The 26,258-nt window shown below is 39.1% G+C and overlaps 2 protein-coding genes across 13 annotated transcripts in view; both read right to left on the reverse strand.

Annotated features, from left to right (window-relative positions):
- arhgap12b (Rho GTPase activating protein 12b) overlaps nucleotides 1-7,446 on the reverse strand; it is a 49,997-nt gene extending 42,551 nt beyond the window's left edge. For 3 of the 11 annotated variants that reach the window (XM_046853933.1, XM_046853927.1, XM_046853925.1), the window contains exon 1: nucleotides 7,175-7,445. The gene's annotated coding sequence lies outside the window, so the exon portion shown is untranslated. Of the gene's footprint in view, nucleotides 1-7,174 lie in introns of all 11 variants that reach the window. The other 8 variants (XM_046853930.1, XM_046853926.1, XM_046853935.1 and 5 more) reach the window with 5 other exon arrangements.
- An 845-nt stretch (nucleotides 7,447-8,291) lies between these two features.
- On the reverse strand, nucleotides 8,292-25,798 carry kif5bb (kinesin family member 5B, b). Of its 2 annotated transcripts, XM_046853814.1 has the most exons (27): nucleotides 25,160-25,796; nucleotides 24,813-25,016; nucleotides 19,511-19,598; nucleotides 19,247-19,320; nucleotides 19,041-19,145; nucleotides 18,904-18,952; nucleotides 18,736-18,791; nucleotides 18,495-18,582; nucleotides 17,552-17,676; nucleotides 17,313-17,417; nucleotides 17,027-17,172; nucleotides 16,662-16,810; nucleotides 16,368-16,558; nucleotides 16,052-16,120; nucleotides 15,766-15,972; nucleotides 15,346-15,489; nucleotides 14,921-15,109; nucleotides 14,518-14,635; nucleotides 14,300-14,355; nucleotides 13,154-13,263; nucleotides 12,949-13,050; nucleotides 12,721-12,781; nucleotides 12,554-12,625; nucleotides 12,141-12,245; nucleotides 11,678-11,894; nucleotides 10,874-11,005; nucleotides 8,292-10,773 (listed from the first exon to the last, which is right to left on the reverse strand). In XM_046853814.1, the coding sequence occupies exons 2-26, from the start codon at nucleotides 24,936-24,938 to the stop codon at nucleotides 10,878-10,880; spliced, it is 2,880 nt and encodes a 959-aa protein (XP_046709770.1). In that variant the 5' UTR covers nucleotides 24,939-25,016; nucleotides 25,160-25,796; the 3' UTR covers nucleotides 8,292-10,773; nucleotides 10,874-10,877. The 2 variants fall into 2 exon arrangements, with proteins under 2 accessions (XP_046709770.1, XP_046709771.1); XM_046853815.1 differs by having other exon boundaries at nucleotides 14,921-15,106; nucleotides 24,813-25,798.
- Between the last annotated feature and the right edge of the window lie 460 nt (nucleotides 25,799-26,258).

Below are 26,258 nucleotides of genomic sequence, written 5' to 3' on the forward strand. Positions count from 1 at the left end.
TTGACTACTGTGCTCTCAATCCATTACAAACATACCTATTTTGAAAAAGCACAATTGTGCCACTCAATCTGTTGATTTGGAGCTTCTGAAGTGGTGAAAAGTAAGAATTTAGTTCTCTTTGTTAAGTCCAATCATTTAAAAAGGTCAACAATACACCATTCAAGAGCTTTTCACCTACAAATTATCACTGATTCTTATGAGAATTGTGAACCATACCAGGAGAAAACAAATATACAAAGAATACATACAGTATTATATAGTAAATTTACCTTTCAGTAATAAAACCTCACTATTTTTTTCATGTAGCAATAAATAGAAAACTAGGTTATATTCTTAAGACATTTCAATTCAATTTTCAAACCGATTCATTTTTATTTGTATTGCACTTTTTACAATGGGTTTTGTTTTAAAGCAGCTTTACAAAGATCAAGCGGTAAGGAAAGAATGTACAAGTTTGCTCCTTATAATAAACATTTTCAGGCTGAATTTTCTTGAACTACCGTATTTTCCGGACTATAAGCCGCTACTTTTTTCCCACGCTTTGAACCTTAAACAATGAAGCGGCTAATTTATGGATTTTTTTCTGAGTTTTTCCCGGTTTCACAAGCTTCAAGCCAAAAAACTGAGCCCCATAACATTAGACCAATAACATTGCCAAACAGGTTCAGGTGAACCAATGAAACTCTTTATATTAAATCAGATGTGCTCCCACTGAATCGGGCCGCACCACATCATAAATATGGATGATGTTCCTCTGACGTTTGACCTGCTGCTCACTCGGACTGTCTACAGAAAACGCAAATCTTTCGTCACGCTGAAAACAACCGGGCGTGAAAAAAAACGCACTTCACCTGTGTTCTGAGCTGCACGGCATCGGGAGAAAAGCTTCACCGATGGTGATTTTTAAATGCACGACGATGCCAAAAGAAAAACTCTCGAGAGAAATTGTTGTGAAAGGAAGGAGGAAGACAGTGAACAATTACTTTCTAGGTAGGCTACTGTTTAGATACAAGCCGTGTAACAGACACTGTCTTTCGGTAAAGCCTGTGTAAAGTTCATTAGTTTCAATGTAGACTTATAGAAAGGTGCGGCTTATTTATGTTCAAAATAAAAACCTTTGTAAAATTCAGTGGGTGCGGCTTATATTTGGGTGCGCTTAATAGAAATTACGGTATATTTTATCTACAAAAGTATTCGGACACCTGACTTTTCAACAAACTATTACCATGAAGTTGGAGGCACAGTTATTTTGGAAGTCGCTGGATGAAGTAGCATTAAACTTTTCCTTCACTTGAACTAGGAGACCCAAACCGGTTTCCAGCACCCCGATACCTTTGTGCACGAAGCCCGTTTTATGAAAATATGGTTTAACATGGGTTGTAGAGGAAGATCTTCAGTGGCCATAGAGTTTCATCAGTAACTGACTTTACAAACACCCTTGTGGCTTAGCGAGCATAAATCTCCACAACCGCACTCCAAAATCTAGTGGAAAATCTTTCCTGAGAAGTAGAAGTTATACGACAACTAAATGTGGAATAGGGTGTCTAAATAGCACCTGATCTTATAGTCAGGCGTCTATATAGTTTTATGTTTAGTCTTTTTGAAATTATTTTTTCATTATTTGATGACTTCTTTCAACTGAGCTGATTCTACAGATTTTCTGAAAGATGTTTTAAATGATCAAACTAAGCAATACAGTCACAATTAGAGATTCTTTATAAAACAATCCCACAAAAAATCCCACTGACAGCAGCTGTAAAACCCCTGGTGTCACGTTTTAAAATAACGCAATTATAAAAAATACTGCTCTACAGGAATTGGTTAGAACCAGCATTTCTGTTGAAATACTCAAAGGGAATCTATTAAATCTTCACGTTTCATTTCCTGGAAGACGTCACCACGGTATTGATAAAACCGTACCATGCGTCGGTTTACTCTACTACTGCTCCCTCATACTAGTCTCCTACTGGAAGCAGGAATGTGACGAATGGGTCAAACATCTGGTTGCACAGAGTTGATAAAAATGACAGCATCTGTCAGATGTTAACTATGCTGTATTGGGAACAGCTGAGACTGATTAGCAGTGTGTGCAGAAAAAAAAAAACATTGTGCTGAGAGGGAGTTATTATAGCTCTCATATACAAGTGCTTGATTTTGACACCAGACATAATTGAGGTCTATTCCAGAGTCCAAAACTACAGTAATAATGAATATGAACTGTTAATGCCAGTTTATTAGTTACAACAAACTTTCAAACAAACCAAGCATCTTAATATCAAATGTCACATGACTCTAGCATGTGGAATAAACCAGTTTCAGCATCAGTGCTCAGGATGGGATAGGATTGGTAGAACTTGGCATGGGAGTTGAAGCCAGCTGTTCGGTTTCTAGCATTTCCTAAATGGCCTTCACACTGGGCTTTTCTCACCCAACCCTTTCAAGGGTTTACCAAGAACCACGTGAAAAGCAAATCTTGACTATATCGATGAATATAATCCTTCAGACGCAGTACAGCGCACAGCGTTGTAAACTGACACTTTTATGGCACAAACTAAAAGCACATCATTTAAGTCTCAAATGGGTTATGCATCAGCTTCAAACAATCTTAGATGCTAAGGACACTCATCTCTGGACACCTCAAGACAAGCGTCATTATTTACTTCTTTTCTGTATTATATTCAACATCCAGGATATGATCCTACCAGCCAATTGTTGCATATTTTCCCTTAGCACCAATATTGTTTTAAGAGCTGCAGAAACGACCGTATATTATCTTTGATCAACAGTTTTTGGCATCGCAAGCTGCATCTCCTCCGACTTAAAGCAGATTTAATCGCATGTGCTAGACACTTAGGTAGTTCAAAATACCATAGTCATAGCCTGAGCCAAAGTTGAAAACAAGTTAAAAAAATTGAGTAAAGAGCTTAATGTGCTGTGCTTTAATTAGAAAATAATCCATGCTTGGTGCTGTAATATAGCCTGGGTTAAAGCAGAGGATTGTTTTCCTTTCATTTTCTGCTTTGGCATTTTATTGATCTCTTGCATTACAACTATTTGATGATCATGATTCGAATGATCACTTACGGTACAGCATTAACAGCTGGTTTTTGTTCCTGCCCACACATAATATAAGACCAAGTAACCGGAAAGCATAGACTTCTCAGTCAGAACTCTGCGACAAGGCACGGACATGCGAGATGTAAAATAAATGTGTTTCACAACAGAAAACTTCATCAAACTGAATTATACATATAATACAGGGTTATTCAAAAAGAATGAACGGATATCATGACGCATTGCTTCAGTTCTCAAACATCGTCATGGAATGAGTCAGTGACCGTTTGAAAGAGGAGTTATCTTAGTTGATTGTGAGTAGAATACTTGTGACTTGGCCGGAGTTCTGCATTACTTTTCCTTAATAAAATATTGCATAATGAAATCGGTACATTCTCTTTGAATAGCTCTATATTATAAATCTATCAATTACCAGTTATAGCAAGGAGGACTGTCCGAGCCGTACTGCTGCAGAAAAGGAATTTACACCTACATAAATTTGAGAACGATATCAAACCGTCATCATTACACATTAGCACATCAAACGCACCGTCTATGTCGCATCATTTCTGCTCTCCTGCTAAGCAACAACTAATATTTATATCACGTTTCCCACCAGACACCGCCAACTGTCGTGAAACAATCATACCTAATACCTTATACGTAGCGTGTCGAGAGAATTTGCCTCGTCTTCCATCCAAACATGCAGCACTAAAGGCGCTTGTAGCATTTCTGGCAACAAAATCAAAAGCCCACTTACTTTTATTCACCCTGACATAATACATCGTCACGGCTGCCAAGACCCTGCAGCTGCCAAAGGGGTAAAACAAGATTATTTCAGCCTGTGTTTAAGAGTGAAGACATGAAAAGAAAAAAAAAACACATCATGAAGGAAAACACAGAATAAATAGCACTTCGGTGAAGTGCAGTGCTGTTAAAAGAGACGAAAGAGGAAAAACCAAATGAGGACACAGAACAAACATACTTCCCGTCAGGTTTTAACGGAGGTCAGATCCTCCAGCCGGACTTGGTGAAGTATGTGACGGTCATCTTAACATGCATGCGTACAGCAAAATATGCCAATAGTCCATCGGCTTGCTGTTGCCACCAGATTCAAATCTGGCAAATAGTGTCTGTGAAAAAGGTCATGTTTAGGGAACTTACCCTAAAATATTCACACACATTGTTACTAGATCTTCCTAGCTTCAAAAGTAAACTGTAATATCACACGGTGGGAGTGTAGTGGTTAAAGAGAGAGAGATTTAAGATATCAGCACACAGTGTCTGATTTCTGTGAAATAATTGCATTTCTGAATAAAAGGTTTCCTGAATTGTTATTTATCCACAGAAATGAAATGCCAGAGCATCCCGTGTGTATACCATTCAGCACATTTACTCCAAATTTTAAAAGTAACTGCATCATTTGCCAAATCAAGTACAATCCATTCACATGCAACAGGTCTGGAATAAAAAGGTGAAACTACACAAAATGTCCCAAAAACAGGTTTTCGCCTCTGAGAACACATACATAATGCCTTATCAAAGGGCTATCAGCACTTCCTTTAACACCTGTATGAGGAAAACAACTGAAAATGCTGATGTACAGTGAGTTTCTCAGTCACACCACATGACAAAGCACAAGGTGGGTGATACTTTCTAACACGAACTGTCTGAGACACAGACATGTCTCAATTAAGTGCGCATACAGTCTCATTCCATTCTAAAACAGAAAAAGGCTGGGATTTCTCTCTAGCATGTGGCTCCCATTTCTGAGTTTGAACCGAGCCCAAAGCGGAGGCAGGGAGCAGATGGAAGGACTCGAGTTTGGCTGAGAGTGTGAGGTCAGAATCACAAAGCACGGAGAAATCACTACTGGCTCTCACAACATGTCTGGGTTTACAGTCAACTAAAATGATTGACGGTCTCACAGTTACCGGTTTCCTCTTTGAAGGATAGGATCAACAATTTCTCACAGATTACAGCAAGAAGGTTTTCATTCGGTACTTACAGGTGGACGAAAAGGAACACCATGACAGATGGAACACGAACTGATTGAAAATTCTCGCAAAGCTACACCCAGACTGATTGTAAAAAAGTCAGTGCCATTTGTAACAATTCCTGCAACTTTACCCAAATATTCTTATCGGTACCTGTTGGGATTCAAATCTGACATAAATACGACCTTAACCAGAAGGTTTCAGGAAGGTTATTTTGTTTGTTTCTGTCTGCCAACAACTTTTCCTAACAAATATACTTGGTTTCAGTTCCCAAAATATAAACAAATTAGCAGGATCATTGAAACCATTATGGACCAGACCACTCCAATGCACATGCTGGTCATGTTCACATAAAAAAAATCTCTTCCATAGTCTTGCAAGCTTCATATCTACCTGCTGTCACTGTACTTTCTCCCCTGGTATTATTACTTCTGTTCTCAACCTCTATTGTTCTCAAAAGTAAAAAAAAGGGAATTGTACACTTCCTGTTTATACCCATATTAGTATTTGTTTACAACACATTAACTGTTCATGCCATAGAATGCATCCGTACTAAACGGCAAACAGTAAAATGCTGCAAATGTTGCAAGATTATTGGAAGACTGCATTGTTGAACACGTGATTCCAGTTTATTTTACATTTATGGCATCCGGCAGCCGTCCTTATCCAGAGCGGCTTACCGTTTCTGTCATTTTCTACACCTGATCAGTTGTCAAGGGCCCAGCAGTGGCAGCTTGGTGGTGATGGATTTTAACTTACAACCTGCTGATGGGACGTTGAACATCACCACTTCATATACCACTCGTTTACTTCACCAGTTATTTCTACGAAGCGTTTCACTATAAGTGCTATACCACCACAACCTCAAGTTTCTGTTGAGTAGAATTCGGGTGGCAGCGATGAACTGCGTTCCAGTGTTTCTAATTCAGCTTGGGTTACAACCAGTGTGGAGCTTCTGTGCATGTTCTCCATGTGCATCTTACCTGTAGAGGTAAAAATGCTCTACATGCACACTACAGGTCTAAGAACTAACCCGTTTACATACCATAAGCGCACTGTATCCAGGTGAAAGAGGTGAAAATGATAAGCGCACAACCCAACTACAAGAAAAGGTACAGTACGTGTTCACTGTTTTTCCCCTTGGAGTGAACAAACACATCAAGGTTGCATTTCGAGGATACAAAAACAAGCTTGCTATGCTAAAAGCCCAATCTGCTTAGCTATTCTGCTGGGCTGAGTGACCGGATAAAGCAGTCTATAATTAACCTAATGGCATTGAGTGGTGTTAGGATTCACATGCGCTGTGTTTGGGGTTGAATGCATCACCTCCAAGGGTTCATTCAGCTCAAGAGCCAGAGCAGGAACATCCTGCTCCTCAAATACTACTCTGGGAAAAAAAAACCCCGCAATGGCGAAGTTAATGAGGCACACACACACACCTCTTTCTGTCCTGATTCTGGCCTATCTGCCTTTACCACCAATGTGTTTGTGTGCGTGTGGGGGGCAAGGAAGTCAATATTAACCCAAAAACTTGGTCCATGTTTGTGCCTATGCAAACAGAAATAGAGTGTATGCCCTATGAGAGGCAGCGCGTGCACACACACACACACACACACAGCTCGCTGTTTGGTCAGCAGTGACAAACCGGTGAAACATGTAAGGCTTGATAACACACACACACAAAGGAATTTCTTTTATTTATTTTTTAGAAAGTAATTGACTGATCCTCCAGTCTTAGAGCCTGAGCCGTCCAGTTTGTAGCTCTGGATCAACCCAAACCTGCCCCAACAACAGGGTTGTTATGAGTATGTAAATTAAACACCGAGCAATTCATAACTTTGTATTTGTTTACACTAATCTGCATGATTATGTACAGCATGGACGTACACATTCCTATTAAACACACACGTTTCAGCAACGCATTTAAAGGCGCTTTACTACGGAGCTGAAACGAGGCGTAAATTTCACCGCAGCTTTTTTTCCCCTCCGAGCCGAAGTGGTTACTGGTTAGCCGCAGCGGTGCAACCCGCCAGCCATCAACCAAGCAACAACAATATGACTCTTTATTTCTCCAACAAGAGAATTTTAATCCCCCCAAAAAAGGAGAAACCCTGGGCACTGACCTTACGTCCACGCACTCGGTGCTGCCGTGTCCGAAAATCCCCCAAAAAAACTTAAAAAACCCTGTAATTTCCCCCCGCGGTGTGTTTGGAGACAGCGATCGAGAGAAAAAGCACTTGCAACTGAACTGCACCAGCACGAAGCGCTACTCCTCCACCGCTACCCTGGAACGCGCGCGCTCCCGTGCTCCTGCGCGCCCTCGCGCCCAATCCGGTGCTCTGGAGGTGCTGGAATCGAGGCGCGCGTCCGCGTCACTGCGCGTGCTCGTATTCCGCACCCTGTATCTTTCTTCTAGAACTGAGCTGTGCTGCGTGCGCATGTTTTGCACCATCATCTACGCTGCCCTGGTAAATGCATGACCTCGATCACTTCACGAGAAGGAGATCAACAAGTACAGGTTCAAACTAACACACAATCCAGTGAAAACGGGGGCATCCCAAATTAACACATAATAAAAAATGTGTACAATTTTATTATTATTATTAAACTTGCTTTGCTATGATCGTAATATATCCAAGCTGGAGCTGAAGACGACAGAAAAATGGGTTCTCGAAAAATATGCAAAGTGTTGAATGCAGTAACAAAGGCAATAAATGGGTGTACAGGCTGGCAAATCATATTCATCATATTCAACAAGGGGGATGCAACATTGTACACTCTTAGGAATCACTTTGGTCAGGCTTACAGTGTGTAGAGACTATCACATTATCACAGGGCCAATGGAAGATGATACACCATGGATGAGACACCAGTCCACTGTACTGACTGTAATTCAGACACTAATAATAATAATTATATACCCCATTAAATATGCAAAATTTTGCTTCACTGAGATGTTTAGACTAGGATTCTGTTTCACTGTCCCTCAAGTTCATAACTGGATCAGTCCACATTGCTAATGAACTAGAACAAGGGAACAGTTGTGTCAAGGTACCATGGAGACGTGTGTGAGAACTTGTGTGGATTAATACTGCCACCATGTGCTTATTTAAAGCCAGTACTATTTAAAAGAGTCGATTATTTCTACAAAATATTAAAATGATTTTTTTAATAAAAAAAATGACTAAAGCTGTAAAATCAAGTTATCAACCTACCAAGAAAAAATAAAACCCCAACCAATATTATGCCATTAATTTTTATTTTTATTTCATGTCAAGGGGTGAAAACCTGCCCTACAGTAAGCATTCAGAAGAAATATACAGTTCAGTCCAGTTTTTGACTCTGCACAACTCAAGAGAGCCGAATGTATACACACACACACACACACAGAGGTCCCTCTCCATCATTACAGGTACTGTTATCTTTTTTTAAACTACGATGCAGATTCAAGACAAAATGATCTCTGTAAGCAAAACTGTTCGAAAAAATAATGACAAAACTCAAAGGAAAAAAAACCCTAATCTAATCGATTTGACATGAGACACTTTAACTCGGATTACAATGAGTGAGGCGTTCAACTGAGATGGAACATTTAAAGTGCTTTCAAAGAGTACAGAGGGAAATAGAATAAAACCAGGCCAGTCATGTTTGTTTATACTTAATTAATTTTTACAAAATATTGATGATGCATTATGTCTGATCCATATTGCACAAATAATTTCATTTCTATCAGTTATTCTGTCACCCTGCTTGCTATTGGAACAAAAATTTACAAAGGAGCACTGAGAAAAGATGTAGGTGAAAATGTCATCGGTAAAGGAAAACTAAATGAAAGCCGAAGAGAAAATAAAACGTATAAAAAAAAAAAAAATAAAAAAATAAAAAAATGAAACAACAATAATTCCCATGTCTATATTAAAACATCAATAAATAAAACATCCACCTGCAAATACAATGAAAACGTGGTAAATAACTATTAAATAGACCTATTGTAAATTCAGCTAGGCCATTAAACGCTGCAATGTCATGCTGAGTCTTCGAACTGGACAAGAGAAAAGTTATCAAAAGACCAAACCTAGATTTCTAACTGCAATCACAAAGGCAACAAAATGCTTAAAACAGTGGTGGGTATGAAACATTTAACTGATTTGGATTTTATTAAATGTGCAAGCCAAGCACAACGGCTACATTTAATCACAATAAATATTCATGAGCTAAAGCATGATGAAAGCTTAGAGCCGGGTTTGTGAAAACATAGTCCATACAATTTGTAAAAGCAGAATTCAGAATCACGGTCAATGACCACTGATGATCAATGACTGTGACAAATCTGCAAAGATCAGCTACTGGCCGTGGTCATCGGTAAAATCTTTTGCAAAATGGTGATGGTTGAATATTATTTCAAGCATGGCACAGGCTTGTTTGGATGAACTAAAACAGGAAGTAGTAATTTCAAATGAATTCTGACCATTTCTGCAGGTGTTGCATCCGTACCAAGATACAGAGACCAGTTGCTTTTAAGCTATGCAAAACCACAAAGCCAACATTCTCTATATTGCTTAATGTGGGTGTAATGAATATGTTCACTTACTAAAAGGAAAGGTTAAAACAGCTCACTTCCTTATTGGGGAATTCAATTCAAAGCCCATCAGAGGTAAAATGTCTAATTCTATTAGTTAAAATGCTACTGCATTTCTTCACATATCCACATTATATTAGATCACAGGCTGAACTAATGATAGACTATAAGGCAGTACTCCCAATCAGTAGGATTAACTGATGAGTAGTGACTTGATTTGTTAAATCCATTCATTTATAAAAACAGCAATATCTAGAACATGACAGATGACCTTCCATTTACACAGAAACTGAGCTTTTACACACATTTCATAATGCTGATATCACTATCAGTAATGATGCACATTTACCACTATGTTTTTATACAGTGCTTTAAAGAAACATGTGGAGTGTCTACAATCAGCAGCTTTGTGTTCTCATTAAACCTTCATTTATTTGTTCCAATTTCTTTATTCCTTTTTACACCACGTTACCCTGCTAAGGCCCCAAAAACTTTGTCCCAGTGCACGGAAAAAGGTTGTGTTCACGTAGTCCAACTGTAGTGTTTAACTTATCTATTCAAGTGAATTAGTTTATTGGAAACCGCTCAGTGGAAGAACACAGTCACTCTCTCCAAAACAATTAAAAACAAGTAGCATGATGCATACATGAATAAGCTAGGAGAATGCAGTAGCTGGGTTTACGTTTACCCTTTTTTTTTTTTTTTTAAGTTAATTTTCCATTCATTCCTGCTTTTTTTTGTGTCTCCATTTTGATGATACATTCCGCTTGGCACAGTGAGGGCTAAAAATCTAATGCAATTAAGAGTGAAGCTACAAGCTACTTACAGAGCAGTGATTGCACTCATTTTTGTCCTATTTCTTTCTCTTTTTTTTGGTGTGTTTAAACAGGGACATGGAATCTCTAAACATATGACCAGAGTGGACAACTGTACAGCCAATGTAGGAATATTTCATACATATATATACTTATATTCAAATATTATATATATATATATATATATATATATATATATATATATATATATATATATATATATATATATATATATATATAGTTTAAAGTGTTAGGCCTGTTGAACTGTCCAGTGTTGAAAGGCCAGCTCAGTTCTTCTGACTTCATCTAGACTTGCAGACTTCAAATCCTATAAAAAAAATTAAAAAAAAAGATTAAAGTTCAGATTATCAGCATTAAAATAACCAAGTAGGAAATCACAAACTAACAAAAGATATCAGTTAACGTACAAGTTTACTGTTTGGCTCCACCTCCTCCCCGGATGACCACTGGCTGGTTATTGAAGACCCCCGCACCAGGGCGGTTGATGTTGGGGTGGGTGGGAGATGCCACGGGTGGCTGGCCTGGTCTGATGGGTTTGGCTTGATTGGGAAGCAATATGTGGTGTTAATGGGGCCAGAAAATGAAATACTATACACAAACAATGCACATAGGCAGCTTAAAGTAATATATATTCCAATAAATTTAAAATTGTGCCTCTGCCATAATTATATTTATCATGATCCATCTTTCAACACCTCAATATAATCACATATGCTGCTGTATATATTATTCTATATTCTTTTTCTATAACCTTTAAACCACATTTCCCTAAACTCGTCTAACTTGTATGGAATGACACTAATTGTTGCATATACCGAAGACCTAAATTGTTTTGAATGCCATCTAGAGGTTGGATGCAGTATTTTATTTTTTTTCCAAATCCCTAGAGATTAATTGAAAAACACTTAAATTAACCTTTTAATAATGTTCTATATTTATTTTCAAATATCAGTTGTGTTCTGGGCATTAAAATTATTCAATTTACATGAACACCTCCCCTTAAGACAAAATTGTTTCAGAACAATTTTTTGCATTGCATTACTTAGAACGAATTAAGTAAACCTATACGGGGATCATTAACTAGAAGGCTTGACTCGTGTGTGTGCTTTACGCATGCTGTTTTCTGAAAGCTAATCAAACACTGGCTCCAAATTCTCTTATAATTGGCAGAAGCATTGTCCTTGTAGTTAAAGATTGTCTATTGTGTGTACCAATCTGAGCCGAGTGTCCTCTGCGTCCCATGGTCTTGGCTCTGACGGCTTCTTTAATGCGGTCCACCTCCTGCTGATAGCGCTTGCGGTCGCGTGCTGCATTCTCTTTGGCCTCCTTCAGCGCGGACTCCAGAGCCTTCACACGCTCAGCAGTTGCACGCAGACGTTTCTCCAGCTTAGGCAGCTCACAGCGCAGATCTGCATTATCACGCACCAGCTGCAAGCAGAGCAAGGATATTGTATGAAATGGTTATCTCGAGCAAACCTAATATTTGCCCAGAAAAGACAGAAGTGGGAGGTCTATCAAATAAGCTCCTTTTAAATCACTCTCTAAAGAAATTCTTACACCAATGTAGCATGAGGTAAATGTAATGTCCGATATTAAAAGGCAGATTTAAAGAGAAAGTAAGCATTTTGATGGTCATTATTGTGCAGCCCTATGTTCATAGGATTGTGTGTTTACCTGCTTATGGACTTTAGTGAGCTGTTCCAGATTGTTCTCCAGGAAGGAGATCTTCTGTTTCTGAGCAGCACTGCCACCAGTGTCATCTGAGTCCATCTCCGCGCTCTGCAAAAAGCCAAAAAAAACTTGCGCATGAACACATCATACATTTATCCCATTACAGGCATTACTGTGTGTGTGTGTGTGTGGTTGGGCAAAAGATCCAATATACCATTAGAATTCTAGGGTTATATCAAACAAGTAGGATAAATTAGTAGACTAATTTATTACTCGACCATCTAACACCATGATTTAAATGACACATTTAACAAACAAAAGTGCAGATTTTACATTAATCTGGGTACAATATGATTAAAACCCCTTATGGGTCCCTAATGTTAATTACCAAATAAAATAAAAATAATAATTTTCACCTTCTTGACCCGGGTTGCCAAGTCTTGCACAAATAATTTCCGCAAGTTATGGAGTGTCTGCAGCTCTTTAGCCTGGTGAAAATGGTGAAAAAATAGACTGAGCACATGACCACACAATCCTCAGATATAACCTGAAACTCCCTCAGCAATGAGAATAAATAACTCACAACTGTCTCTTCCAGGCCCTTGAGGTCTTGTCTGGCCTGCTCCCTTCTGTCCTGCATAACCCTGTTCTCACAAACACATAGTTAGATACAAATAACCATTTTGAAGAAGCAGGGGGGGTGGGTGAATAAATAAATAAATAAATACATAAATACATTTTCAGCTACTACACAAAGTAATGTACACTCAAGACTCAAAGCAAACATCTGGCATGTGTGACAAACACATACGTGAGCTCATGCAACTTGCGGCTCTTTTCCTGGTCCATAGATTTGAGCTTCTCGTGTTCGACCCGGAGACGCTCCTGCTCCAACATAATCTTCTGGTTCAAACTGTATACAAACAGAGACAGAATGATAATAGATTATTAAAGATGAAAAGGTGATTACTATATCAGGGCTTTTGTAATCCATCCCTATTCATCTATAGTCTTACTCCTGTAGTTCAGTAATAAGCTTCTCCTTATTCTCGAGCTCATCTCTCAGGCTGCTGAGCTGCTTCTGATGAGCCTCCCTGTGGTTCTGGATCTGCTGCTCCACTGCAGCCTAAACACACAGACACATTCCATTATGAGTCCTGGCATCAAAAAAGAATCAACAAACAAGATTGAGATGTTTAGCTGTGATTTATGTTAGCCTGAAAACATAAGCTAAAATTCCCAAAGGCTTAAGGAGAAATCAAGAGCAGTTGATCAACATACACTCTGTAAATAACCTAGTACATAACAGGTAAATATTAAGCCTAATCACACCTGCATCAAATCAAAGCATATTCTGTAGTCATTTGCCAGATACTTGTTTTAAAGCTATTCTGGAGGCTTGTGGTGTCCAAGAACCTAACTTATTTCTTTTATCCATTTCTTATATAGCTTCATATGCACTGGGTTCTTTACAAATATTACTTATCAATTATTTGTTTGATTATTGTAATACATGTCAGTCTCAAAACTATTGTACTAATTACTTATGCACACAATCCTGACTCTAGCTAGGATGGAGTTATCCATTTGCAATCTGGTTTCCAAAGGCACACGATTTTTATTCCTAAATCATTAATGAATTCATTAGTAGGTTTTCTTTCACTCTTTTCATAGAACTGAGCGTAGATCAGTGTGAAAATATTCTCTTAAACACAAGATTAGGCAAAAAACAAAAGCAAGAAAAAATGTGACACTTGAAAACAAGTGATTGGAACCCAAATTAAGTGGCTATAAAATTGTAATTAAAATGTGATTTACTTTTCATTATTTTCTCTACCCTTGTGAGCACACAACTCTCTGTATGTTGTTTTAGTTTATCATATAACTATGTATTAAAGTAGTTCCCTGGAGGTTATTAGATGGTCATTTGACAGGCAGGCAAATTGATTTTAAATGAGTCAATAAGAAATGTAAATATTTCTCATCATTTTTATGAAAACATTATTGTGGATAAATAAATAATAAATCTAATGCATTAAAAAACTGTTTAGCTGTAACACTGATTACAGCACAGGAACTAATCTGTAAGTGTAAACTTACTAGATCATGTAGTCTATTGATAATGTACAAATATATTACAGTGGTGGTTTATAGTTGCATACCTTGACTTCATTGGCTGACTGAATCTCATTCTCTTTCTCCATAGCATGGACTTTCTCTGTAAACAATTACATGCAACAAATATTCAGAAAAGAAAAATACCGAGGCAGATTTCCACCAAAGCAATTTTAAGAGACTTGTATCTAAAGCTTCAAATGGATATATTCAAGTTAACTGTAAAATCCAATAAACAAACAAAAAACTAGAAGTGTGCACGTACCCTGTGCATTGATTTTGACAAGTTCCTCGTTGAGCGAGTCGACATTTTCCTCCAACTGCCTCTTTTTGTGTTCCACATTCTGAAGGTACTCCGTTAGAGACTTAATTTTAGCCTCATGCTGCAAAGAAAATAAAAATCATACTTAAATGATTCTTATTTATTTGTTGTACATATTTTCCCCTTAGTTTGTTAATTTGCAGTGCTAATACGTGCACTTCTGTTAGATGCTAAGCTGCATTTCTTTGCTGTGTACCTGAACTAAAGTCCTATCTATCGAACACGTAGCTGAGTTAAGATAAGATAAAGATAAAATTGCATAAAATGAAGTGTTCACCCGTATAAATGGCAAATAAATCTAATAAATGTCTTAGTTTTTCAGTCCTATTGCACTCATGTTAGTTACCTGAGAGATGCGAAGCTGGCATGCAGCCAGCTCCTTCTCATTCTCGTCCATCTTCTTATTGCTGTCGGTCTGAGCCGTCTCCAGCTGCTTGCTGCGCTTCACCAGGGTCTTGACCTCCGACTTCATCTTACTGATGTAAAGCCTTGCCACAGTGAACTCTTCATCAATCATCCCACTGCCCTCATGCTGCTGAGAGAGAGAATGACAGAGGGAAAAGTATCAGAAGTTTGCCAAAATAAAAGTGACAAAAAAGAAACAGACAAAAAGCAACTGCTGCTGGTGTAAAAAAAAAAAAAAAAAAAAAAAATACAAATGTTATTCTGTTGAGGTGAAAGACATGTACAGGTTCAAGTAAAGTTCCATCCCAGTTGTCGCAACACCAGCATTCTGCAAAGGTTCTGAAGCACAGCCTCTCTGTCACCTACCTTGATGTCATTGCTGCCCACAGCAATGCCGATCTCTGCCAGGTCTTTAAGCAGTGACGACATCATTTCAGATACCCTCTTCTTCTGGTGGTTAGTCATCTCCTTCAGCTTTTGCAGCTCAGAATCTAGAGAGGCCAAAACACTCTGGGGGGGAAACAAATATACAAAACTATAATAAGCAGCAGTAAAGACAAATTAAACAAATGTTACTGTTACTCGTCAGCTCCAACCTAATAAAACAAACAACAAAAATAAAAGCATATTGCTTTAGCGTAATTATTAATAAATTGCAATGAAACTGCACTGAATACTCTGCATTAAATACCCTGCTAAGTACAACATTGTCTCCCGTTTTAAGCCAAATTAAAACCTTCAATTGTGTATTAAATGATATATAAATAATGTATAATGTCTACACACCGATTTCTGGTTGAGTTCCTCACTGAGGGTCTCAAACTCTTTGGTCTTATCCTCCACCTCCTGGCTCTTCTGGTCATAGTTGACAGCCAGTTCCTCCAGTGCCTGCAGCACCTCCTTCACCTCCTCCTTAGAGGCTTCATTTTCCATTTGCAGCCGCATCAGCTCGGCCTGTAGGTTGTCATGGTCTCTCCGAGAAGAAGCCAGAAGCTACAGAGCACATGCGTTCATTAATGCAGCGCACATGTTTTAATCACAGAGCGAACAGCATAGACCTGCAGAGACTCACCTCCTCCTGATCCAACATCTGCTGCTTGAGCTTTTCAGCAAGCTGAGACTGCTGATTTATCTCATCATCCTACAATACAAAGAACAAATAAACAATAAACAATCATAACAAAGCATATCAAATAGATAGATAGATAGATAGATAGATAGATAGATAGATAGATAGATAGATAGATAGATAGATAGATAGATAGATAGATAGATAGATAGATGATAGATAGATAGATAGATAGATAGATAGATAGATAGATAGATAGATAGATAGATAGATAGATAGATAGATAGATAGATAGATAGAGAAAGAACGGGGGCAGTACCTTATCATCGAGCTGCTTGTAGAGTTTTGCCAGCTCAGCTTCACACTTCTCTCTCTCAGTGTCCGTCAGACGCACTCCGGGTATGTTGGGAGTGGACGCTATCTTGTCGTTATTCATGGTATTATCCAGAGCCAAAACCTCAGCGTTGGCCTTCTCTTTATCATATTGCTCATCCATCGGAACAGTCTCACCTAAAACCAACCACACAAATCTTATAACACACTAATAATAACGCTATTTATATTGTGCTCTAAAGGAACACGATCATAAATAATGTGGTGAGGGGATTTTTACCATTCCTCCAGCGGTTCAGCTCATTTTCCAGCCAGGTAATAGTGTTGCGGAGCGTCTTGTTCTTCTCTTTCTCCTTCTCATATTTTTTCTTCCACTGTTCTGCCGTCAACTCCACATTTACAGTCACCGTGTTCTTAATGGTCTTTGCCCTGAAGACAGCATATGCACACAAACACACTCTGTTTGGTGAAAACTGGAAATATGGAGCAGATTTTAATTTTCTTATGCAAGCACTGAAAACACTGAAAACTAAACTCACAAATAATCCTATTTGGTTTATTTTCCAACGTTTGCAAAGTCTGGAAACCAATTTGCAGATTTAAAGAATTTGGATTTAAGTATGTGATATGTGAGTATGTCCTCACCTCTGTCCAAACATGAGTGTAGATTTGGTCTCAGCCTCATTATAAGAGGAGGGGGAGCAGCAAATGACAATGGTGGTCCTGCAATTACCACCCAGAGAGTCCTGAAGAATCCTAGTCATCTTACTGTCTCTATACGGAACATACGTCTGACAAAACGCATATAATATGAGTGAAATAACAAAATGGCAGAAAGTTCATGAATGCACCATAGAAATCTGGAATGGTATCATCCATATTACTTAGAACTTTTTTTTTTTTTAATAATATGAAAATGTACTAAACATACCGATCCTTCAGCCAGTGCAGAAATTACATTTCCCAGAGAAGAGAGGGACTTGTTAATATTTTTGGCTTCATCCAACACAGCTCCTTCAGCTCCGGTTTTACTGACCTACACACACACACACACACACACACACACACACACACAGGTAGGACTACATAACCGCAACAGCATGGATAAGAGAACAAGATGGAGAAAGCTACCAAAAATTAGATCAAAACCGAACTGGTGGTCAGGTTTACCTTCTCACTGCCAGCCAGATCGACCAAATACAGCTTCCCACTCAGCTTTTGCTCTGTCTGTGTGTTCTCTTGCTTTACATTAATCAGGAAGATACTGTGACTCCTAGAGCTGTGCTCATTCATGTCTGGCAAAAACACACAGGAGAGAGAAACAATTGTTACTTACATGTTCTAGCTTTTATTGTTGACTTTCATATACTGTACAGTAAAAACAGCTTGGGGATTTTTTTTTTCAGCTCAACATTAGACGGTCAAATCAGACCTGCTGCAAGCCCTCCAATGTGACGGTAATTTAATAGAGAATCGGAATGGCTTGCACATGCTGACGTTTACCACCCTGCTTTGTTTTGAACAATTACTCATGCAACATGGATTTTTTGTCAGCCAAACAAACTTAAGCTCAAGTAATTTGTTTGAATCACAGGCAATTCCAGGAAGAAACTCCAGGACTGTTGACAGCGGGGGGCTCTTAATACATCCCTTTATACTTGTAACACTCCAGCAACCACAATAAATGTAGTATACTAGAGCACATCCTGTCTGACTTTCAAGACTAGCACACCAATCAGAGTGCTGAGATTTACAAGATAACTAATACTTCCTGGGTAATTTCCTCAAGAGTGCAAACTTCAAGAACTTCAGAGGTTGTGTGAAAGTTTTCCAAAAACAGTCAGGAACATGGAATGCTTAGTCTTTTCTTTGAAAACAAAATAAAAAAACAACTCATAGAACAAGATAAGAAGTAGATGTCCTACATATACTACCAGCACAGTACCATGCTTTTCGGAGGGAAGTTCTGTATACCTACAGTGTGCGGTATACGTGACATTAGAAGCAGAAGTGAATTAGATGCAGGAATGTTGGTGAGCTCAATCATAAGACCAATAGCAAGAAATGTAATTTAATAAAGTGGTGGGCTAGAAAAAAAAGTGCTTGGGCATACTTGTCACAGCCACATGTCTATTGGATTTGCCCTCATCGATGGTGTCCATCACCTCATCTGGGCTGCAAACAAAGCGCTCAGTACAACCCTGGACAGACAGACAGACAGACAGACAGACAGACAGACAGACAGACAGACAGACAGACAGAGACAGAGACAGCATTAATTATCCCTGTCTATCCCTACACACAACCAACCAGCCTGCTTTATTCTGATACCATTGTTCATGCATCATGCTTACCTTGACATATGGGACCCTGTTCTTGTCTTCATGCACAGACAGATTTGTCTTGGACACTGCAAGTGAGAGATATTTTTGAATTAATTAAAAATTCAAATAAAGAAAAGAAATATTTCAAGCGCAATTTGAGTACGCTGTATTTACAGCAATTAATGCCGTCACACTTACCATCCAGCAAGTCTCTGATTTTATCAAGGTAAATTTCAAAATAGGAGACCTAGCAAACAAAACCAATCAATGACATAAATGTTATTACACTTTATATACAGTGACCCCGAAGCTGCTTGAAGTTTTAGCTCATTTACCTTGATATGGAATTCCAGGTTTTCATCCATGGAGTAAATGTAGTTAAATATGTCCTGTACAATACGCGGAATGATTCCCATTCCATCTGGATCATGCAAATTACCCTGAAAAAATATAAAAATGTGTTTCTTAAGCATGATTCATTATTATGCATTATGATTTAGTTATGCACAGCTTTCTGCAGCTCCATAGTCCAACGTCTTACCTCCATAGTATGTGTTTTACCAGATGAGGTCTGTCCATAAGCAAATATTGTACCATTATAACCCTCAAGAACATCTACAAATGGGAGCAGGAATAAACACATTCAATATGTGAAAGTGATGAGCAATAAAATGTAGATGTTTAAGTCAATGTGTTATGATGCGCAAAATTCAAAATCAGACTATGGTCCAGTAATTATCCCACATATGTTCATGAAGCTCTGGAAATGTCTATCTCAGTGTTCTCAAACTGTGACAGTCCTCACCTTTAACAATCTTCTGTGCGCAGGCGTTGTACACCTGCTCCTGGTTAGTTTTGGACTGGAAAACACGGTCAAACATGTACGGCTTTCCCTGAAAACCAAAGAAAAAAGAAACGGATGAATAATTCTGCATCTTTCTCTCCCCGTTTGTTTTCACTGGATAACAGATAAAAGATCGTTTGTGTTAGACGAGAGCAAATAAAGACCTTCTTTATTCAGCTACATTATGTGTAAAAGCAACTGTAGCTGGCTGGATGCATCTTTGGCTAATCAGCCGACTGCTGTCATGAGACAGGGCATTCGCAATAAAAACACAGGCAACCTAACTGTTTAGCAGTCTGTGTGGTGCCAAAGGAATTAAGCAATTGCCATTTAGAAAATCGGCGATAAAACGAGTCTGCAGTTAAGCAAACTTTGTTGTGATTAAAGAACAAGGCCTGTTATACAGTCAGAACATGTTTTAATCTCTGTTTATTCATGTTTACTACTAAAGGGTATTTAGGGTCTGATGTTGAGGCAAAAACATTCAATGACTCAATGCATTACATGTTTAAACTATATTGTGTAGATCAGCAGTAAAGAAAGAAAAAAAACTAACTGAATGTTTTGGAGTAAATGTCCAGTCAAGAAAAAATTTATAAATACAATACTCAGAAATTACCAAAACACTAATACAGGACTGTCTGAACATTAGATCTCACCACTTTGTGCTTTTTGGGTGTAGCAAAGACAATCACTATTAAATTAATAGTTGTTATAAATCTATTTATAATTAGAAAAAGACTAACAGTGGTAACAATGTCTGCTGCCACCTTCAGGTGAAAGGACAAACTGTCCGTGTTTGTTAGCAGACAATCAATCATACATCCAAAGAAAGCAGTCATGTGCATTATTATATCCGTCTGCGAGCCAGATTTGGCTCTAGGGTACATACTTTGGACAGTCCTTTTTAGGCAAATGCACCATAAGCACCAAAAACATGAACGGCCCCATCTGTGTAACTCAAATTATAGCCTATACAGTCACTGGTCATCCCAGTTGATGATGATTAATGCTGATGCTTAATCTCACAACAGATCCATAGTGCCAGTGAATTTGGCACAGATTTAAAGTTTTGTTTTCCAGCCTGGTTTATTCCTTTAATTCTTTTGGTGGTACTGCATGGTGCCAGCTGGCCCAACAAACATTGCATCTACAATATAAGCAGAGTCATCGAAAATGTTGTTTAACTGCAAATCTTTTGAAACAAATTGCACAAGAGAAGCTACAGAAGAACCTGACACACTATAGATCTAGCTTGAATCATAGCCCTTGGGAGTGATAAAGATGCCTAATCCAAAACATTCACATTTGAAATAATAATTACAAACGGACTAGAAATTGATTTGCTTTATACAATTGCAAAGACTCATAGCTATGTGCTTGACATCATTAGTTCTATTCCTATATGACCAGAGTTCAGCACGTTGTCAATACTCATAACATCCACCGGACCATGCCCTCCATCCAAAACCAAAAACTTTACACGTCATGTACACATGTAAACTTTAAGTACAATATAAAGAAAAGAAGGAAGGAGAGCAGAAACAATTCTCCATGCAATCAGTCACTCTGTCTACGCCTAAAACACAGGCACTACCTGCTGCAGATCAGGAAGAAAAAAGATTCATGAGACGAGCCGCATTTATATGCAAATGTACGTGAGATATGCAAGGTCGACAGAAAGCATCCTGCTGCGCTGTTCATAACTGTTCATGAAGCAACCGCGTTGTGTTCGATGTTGGCAGAGAACTTGCTGTTCTATATGGTGCAAAAATACAGACATGAGGTATTCTGCACCAAACTGGTTCGGTCTATAGAGTGAACATGCTTTAAAATCAGATCTTGTGCAGAACAACAATGTGCAAGCTGTGAGGATTTACTGCAAAGGGTGTGAACATCAGCAATCTTTGTGCTTATTCAGGAGCCAGCCATTTGACAGAATACAGAGACTACGGGAAAAGGCACACGTTTGTCTCCCAGGTGGCAGAACAGAAAATTGTTCATCCTACCAGGGGACTGCGAGTTCAAACCTAAATGATGGCGAGGGACATCAAAACCACCTGTGATATCTGTGTGGAAGAGATGGAATGCCAACCATGTATGAGCTCATTGGGGAAGAGGGTAGATAGCACTCTCTCCTGAGTGTGTTCTGCTGATGTGCTGCAGCATTACCAACACTTGCTGGTTCACACATCTCTGTGTATGCCTTCACCCTCCCTGGTTAGCAAAGGTTGTGTGATAGGACAAAGCTGGCTGCTAGGTGGGAACTGACCAAGAGAAAATTAGGTACAAAAGAAGGGAAAAATCCTAAATAAATTCATCTTTCAAATAAATAAACAAATATCTGTTACTCACATGTCTGTGAGTAGTGCCTTGCCAAAATCCACAGCCAACATCATGGTTTATATGGAAAATAAAACAAATACAGTCATGCCTTCAAAAAAGTAAAAAGATTGTGTGATGCCTAAGTCACGTAGCCAATATATTGCATTCGTCCTGCTAGTACACCAGTACCGCCACACAGAAGTACAAATGTCCTGCCAATTCCCACCGGAGAAGCGTGACAGGTCTGAGTGTGCACTACTACTGCAGGACCGTTAGGAAGACTGACAGCAGCTCAGGAACACTGTCTTATAAATTATAATTTTCTTCTTCCACACCCGGTAGCTTTAAGCAGGAACATTACCACGAAGTGCTAGACTCTGGCCTTCTAAGATTGGAATTGATGACCCCTTGTCAGCAATTTAGCTAGATCATTAAACTTTTTATCAAGTTGGCAAAATTATAACAGGGACGGTTCACTGCCCTGCTTGATCTAATTTAAACATCAGCCATTGCAGTCACATCACCAGCACTAAGAACTAATAAATAAAGTCTGAAGAAAGTTGATTCATTAATTCAAATTTTGCAGATTATTGCAGTCATTTAAACCAAAACACGTTAATTTCTTTAATGAAACTAAGTTTAGGAGCTTAATTATTAGTTGACAGCTTCATCAACCGCATTTCTGGGCAATCGTATATTTTGTAGTGCGAACTTTCCCCTAAAAAAAGAGTCCCATTACAATAATTATTGGTGCACTCTCTAAAAACTCAGATTTATAACCTAATGTTATTGACTGTAACCAATAATATAAATTAAACAATTTCTGAAGATATTTTGGTTGGTGTTAAATCCTGTTTGGTGCACACATTTAAATGTAAAACTAATTGATCATTTATTCTGTTGTCCTGGTTTATCATCACTGATAAGTACTTTAGTACGAGGAACCATGGCTTTACTAAACATCAGACACACATCTTCGCAAAAGAACAACGACGAGGATGAACCGGCCCTCGGCAAAGTCACGTTGGTCCATCTTATGTAAGAATAACTCCATCCTTTTTTTCCCAAAAGCTTCCACACTTGTGGTTCATCAAAACACCATTTAATTTAACATGGCGTACCCGGCCTCAGTAATGGCTCACTCTGGACAGTACATACAACACTGGAAGGCATAACAGAAACAACTGATGCTTAAAGGGGAAGTCCTAATGTTCATAAGAGGAAAACAGACACCATGTTCCAGCAGAGGAAAAAAGTTTACAGAGCTTTCATTGAAACTTGAGCAGAAAAGGAACAATAAAAAGGGTAGAAATGATAAGAATCAGGATTAATTAGGAGGAATATACTACAGAAGTACACATACAGAAGGAGGAGGCTTTTTTCATTCGAACTGCCACAGATGTACAAAGACTGGTTTGCTTTTAAGTGAAGCTGAGTGCAAAAAATTGAGCATGCCCCTTTGGGCAAAAGTGAATGAGGCAAATTACACATAAAAAATAAAATCACCATGTGATGGATCTACAGTTTCAGTTCCTGTTTTGTCTATGCTGGTAGATTGTTTTGAAACATTTCTCCAACTAAACCATTCTGAATGTGCTTTAAATAACCTTTTTATTTCTTCCTTATTCCCTTTTTAACTTGGTCCTTAAAATCAGCACTCCCCTTTTTAATGTGTCTTTGGTTTTAACTTGGTTCCTCCTGTTCTTTCAGACAATCTTCTCAATCTTCATTCTCCAGCACACGCATCTACCAGATGATACACCCTGCCTTCTGCAAATCAGGGCATGGAAAAATCTTTCTCCTTCACAAACTCTTACTGCAGAACTCACGTTTCATTTAGAACTACTTTTTTTGCGGATAAATGGTAAAGCACTGGTACATCTTAAACCCAAAAACTATATGGAGATGCCACCTTTTGCACTTGACCCTTCATACTAAATACATTTGCACAGGTTGTGACCAAGGACCAAAATAATGACCTGTTCAAAACAATGCCTTTCTTTGTCTTTGAGTGCAAATCTCTGACAATTGGCACAAGAATGAGCCCAAAAAAATTAAATGTGATTGTAACTGAGTGTAAAATTGGGATTTTCTTTTGTCTAACTTGCCATGAGAGATTAAAGTAGACCGGGTGATGTATGATGGACAAGCCGCAGCTGTGATGCTGTGCCAACTGGCCTGGCTAATAAAGAAAAAACCATCAAAATGCCTGGGGAAAACATATTTATACATAACACAATGTTTTATTAGTGTGCTTTATTTTGCTGACCGTTTTTAGCTCTATTATGTGATGATCTCGATCTGCGTTAATGCTGCCAACGTTAGCAAACAAAAATGCACCAACAGCGAGCGAATGAATAAAGCAGGCCGTGTGAGTTGCGGCTATGTGGGTGGCTAACCGGCTAGCGCGCTCTCCCGCTCAGCTCACTATAATAAACCTTTACGACCAGAACCGGACACGACCACGAGGATTATCTTTAGTCTACCGTCCAGCAAGCAAGACGGTCGTGAACGAGTTTTGCCCTGTGTTGGCTTGGCTTTCGTCGCAGTTTTGGGAAGGGAGGGCCAGAGGATGATGCTACACATCTAGACCAGGCTAACTAGCATAGCCCAGCTAGCTCGAGATTAGCCTGCTACCCAGTCCAGAGTTAGCCAGAAAGTCATTCACGCACATTATAATTGTTGCCGCACAAATACAGCTAATGACTTTGCCAACCGAGTGTGTGATTTTCAAGGTTATAACAAAGACTCGTTCATTTAACGAGCAAATCTCGCTAATAAAATGTTCGGCCCGAAGCCGGTGTCTTTTTCGACAGGATTTGGGGACTTGGCCGGCCTACAATGGGCGAGTTTCCGTTTGAAGACGAAGCTCCAGCTAGCTCCAGCCAAGGGCTACTAGCCACCTAGCAGGAAAAAACCTGCATTTCCGCCGACTTACCGCGATCACCACGCTGTCATCGCCTTGAAATTTCGGGATATATTTGTCCCCTCTTTCCACCTCGGAGCCGTTCAGTGGCCTAAAGCGGCACATCACTTTGATGGTGCACTCCGCCGGGTCCGCCATCTTTCCCCCAGAGCTGATGGGGTGTCACTGCCGAGATCCGAGATCCTGCTCCAGGAGGAGGCCGCGCCCCGCCACGCTCTGTGCAATTTCACAATACACGCGTCTGGGTCAATTGAAGTGCCTTCGAATATATATGTTTCTTAAATATTATTAAATGTATCTTTTTCTTCCGTTTCACTGCCCCGCTAGTCGTGGAGCCATCGCACTGGCGGGGTGTGTACCTGAGACCGCACGCACAGCCCGGACCCTGCCGCTACAGCTCTCGGCGCCGGAGCTCAGATGCTCGATGACGTCACCGCCGTGTCCCGAAGGGGCGGCTGCGTCTCATAACAACAATCACGAAAGCAAATATCACTACAGCTCTGATTCTCCTTCTGTCCACTGGTTCCTGCAGATAAACCAGGAAAGATCCTATCCGCCACGTCGGAAGGTTATGTTTGTACTTCCGCTCGATGTCGTTGGTATAAATGGTTAACTCATTGAGCTACAATGGCTGTGGAATTAGGCCTGGCCACATGGAGGGGCAGGGCACAGGGCAGGGACACATGCTGGGCCAAATGAACAATTCTGAGATCATGCTGTATAATGAATGCATAGCTACATTAGGTCAGATGGTCTTAATCTTTTATGTTTTTTGCAGCCAGACCCTTAATGATGGTAAAATCGTAATAAAACTTAGGTATAATAGAAACAGCCAGTCTTCATAAAACATACATCTTTGTCAGGGTTTGCACTAGATCCATGGCCTTTCCAGGAACACTGGGTGTGAAGCAGGAGCCAGTTCTGCCAGCTCTTTTCAGAAAAAATAACCAACGCACGCTCGAAAGGTCAATAGAAGTCGCCAGATGATTTCATACAATCGTCTATGTGTAAATGTACTTAATATGATTAATTGGTTACATTGGTTAATGGTTAAGATTAGAGATGGGAAGTAACAAGAGTACAAATACTTCATTACTACTTTAATAGATATTTCTGGTATAAGAACTTTACTTCATGATTTATTTTTTTGGAACTTTTTACTTTCACTCATGACATTTTTTTTTTTACACTAATAGGTTTGTTACATTAGTTTTCATCGATTTGGTAATATGATCAATGTTTTTTTTTCTTTGCTCGTTACGCACAGTTTTCAGCCCATCAACCTATTTCTTGTCATTGCACTGCTTTTTCAACCTAACACTGGTGCATCATTTCCAGGCTCTCGCACACCACAGACTAGTTTACGAAGCTAACAACGAGAAAGGCAGAAGGCAACGAGAAGTATGGTGTTAACGTGGATGAGACAGAGGAAGTCAGTGATGTAAACATGACTGAGAA

The sequence above is a fragment of the Silurus meridionalis genome, chromosome 7 (assembly GCF_014805685.1).
Source record: "Silurus meridionalis isolate SWU-2019-XX chromosome 7, ASM1480568v1, whole genome shotgun sequence".
Taxonomy (NCBI): domain Eukaryota; kingdom Metazoa; phylum Chordata; class Actinopteri; order Siluriformes; family Siluridae; genus Silurus; species Silurus meridionalis.

Excerpts from the sequence above, each read along its gene's own strand:
- kif5bb (XM_046853814.1), bottom strand. The coding sequence starts at position 24,938 with ATGGCGGACCCGGCGGAGTGCACCATCAAAGTGATGTGCCGCTTTAGG. Across the intron at positions 14,356-14,517 it reads TGTCAAAATCAATGCACAGG|AGAAAGTCCATGCTATGGAG; the intron begins GTACGTGCACAC and ends AATTGTTTACAG. Across the intron at positions 12,246-12,553 it reads TGGCAACCCGGGTCAAGAAG|AGCGCGGAGATGGACTCAGA; the intron begins GTGAAAATTATT and ends GGCTTTTTGCAG.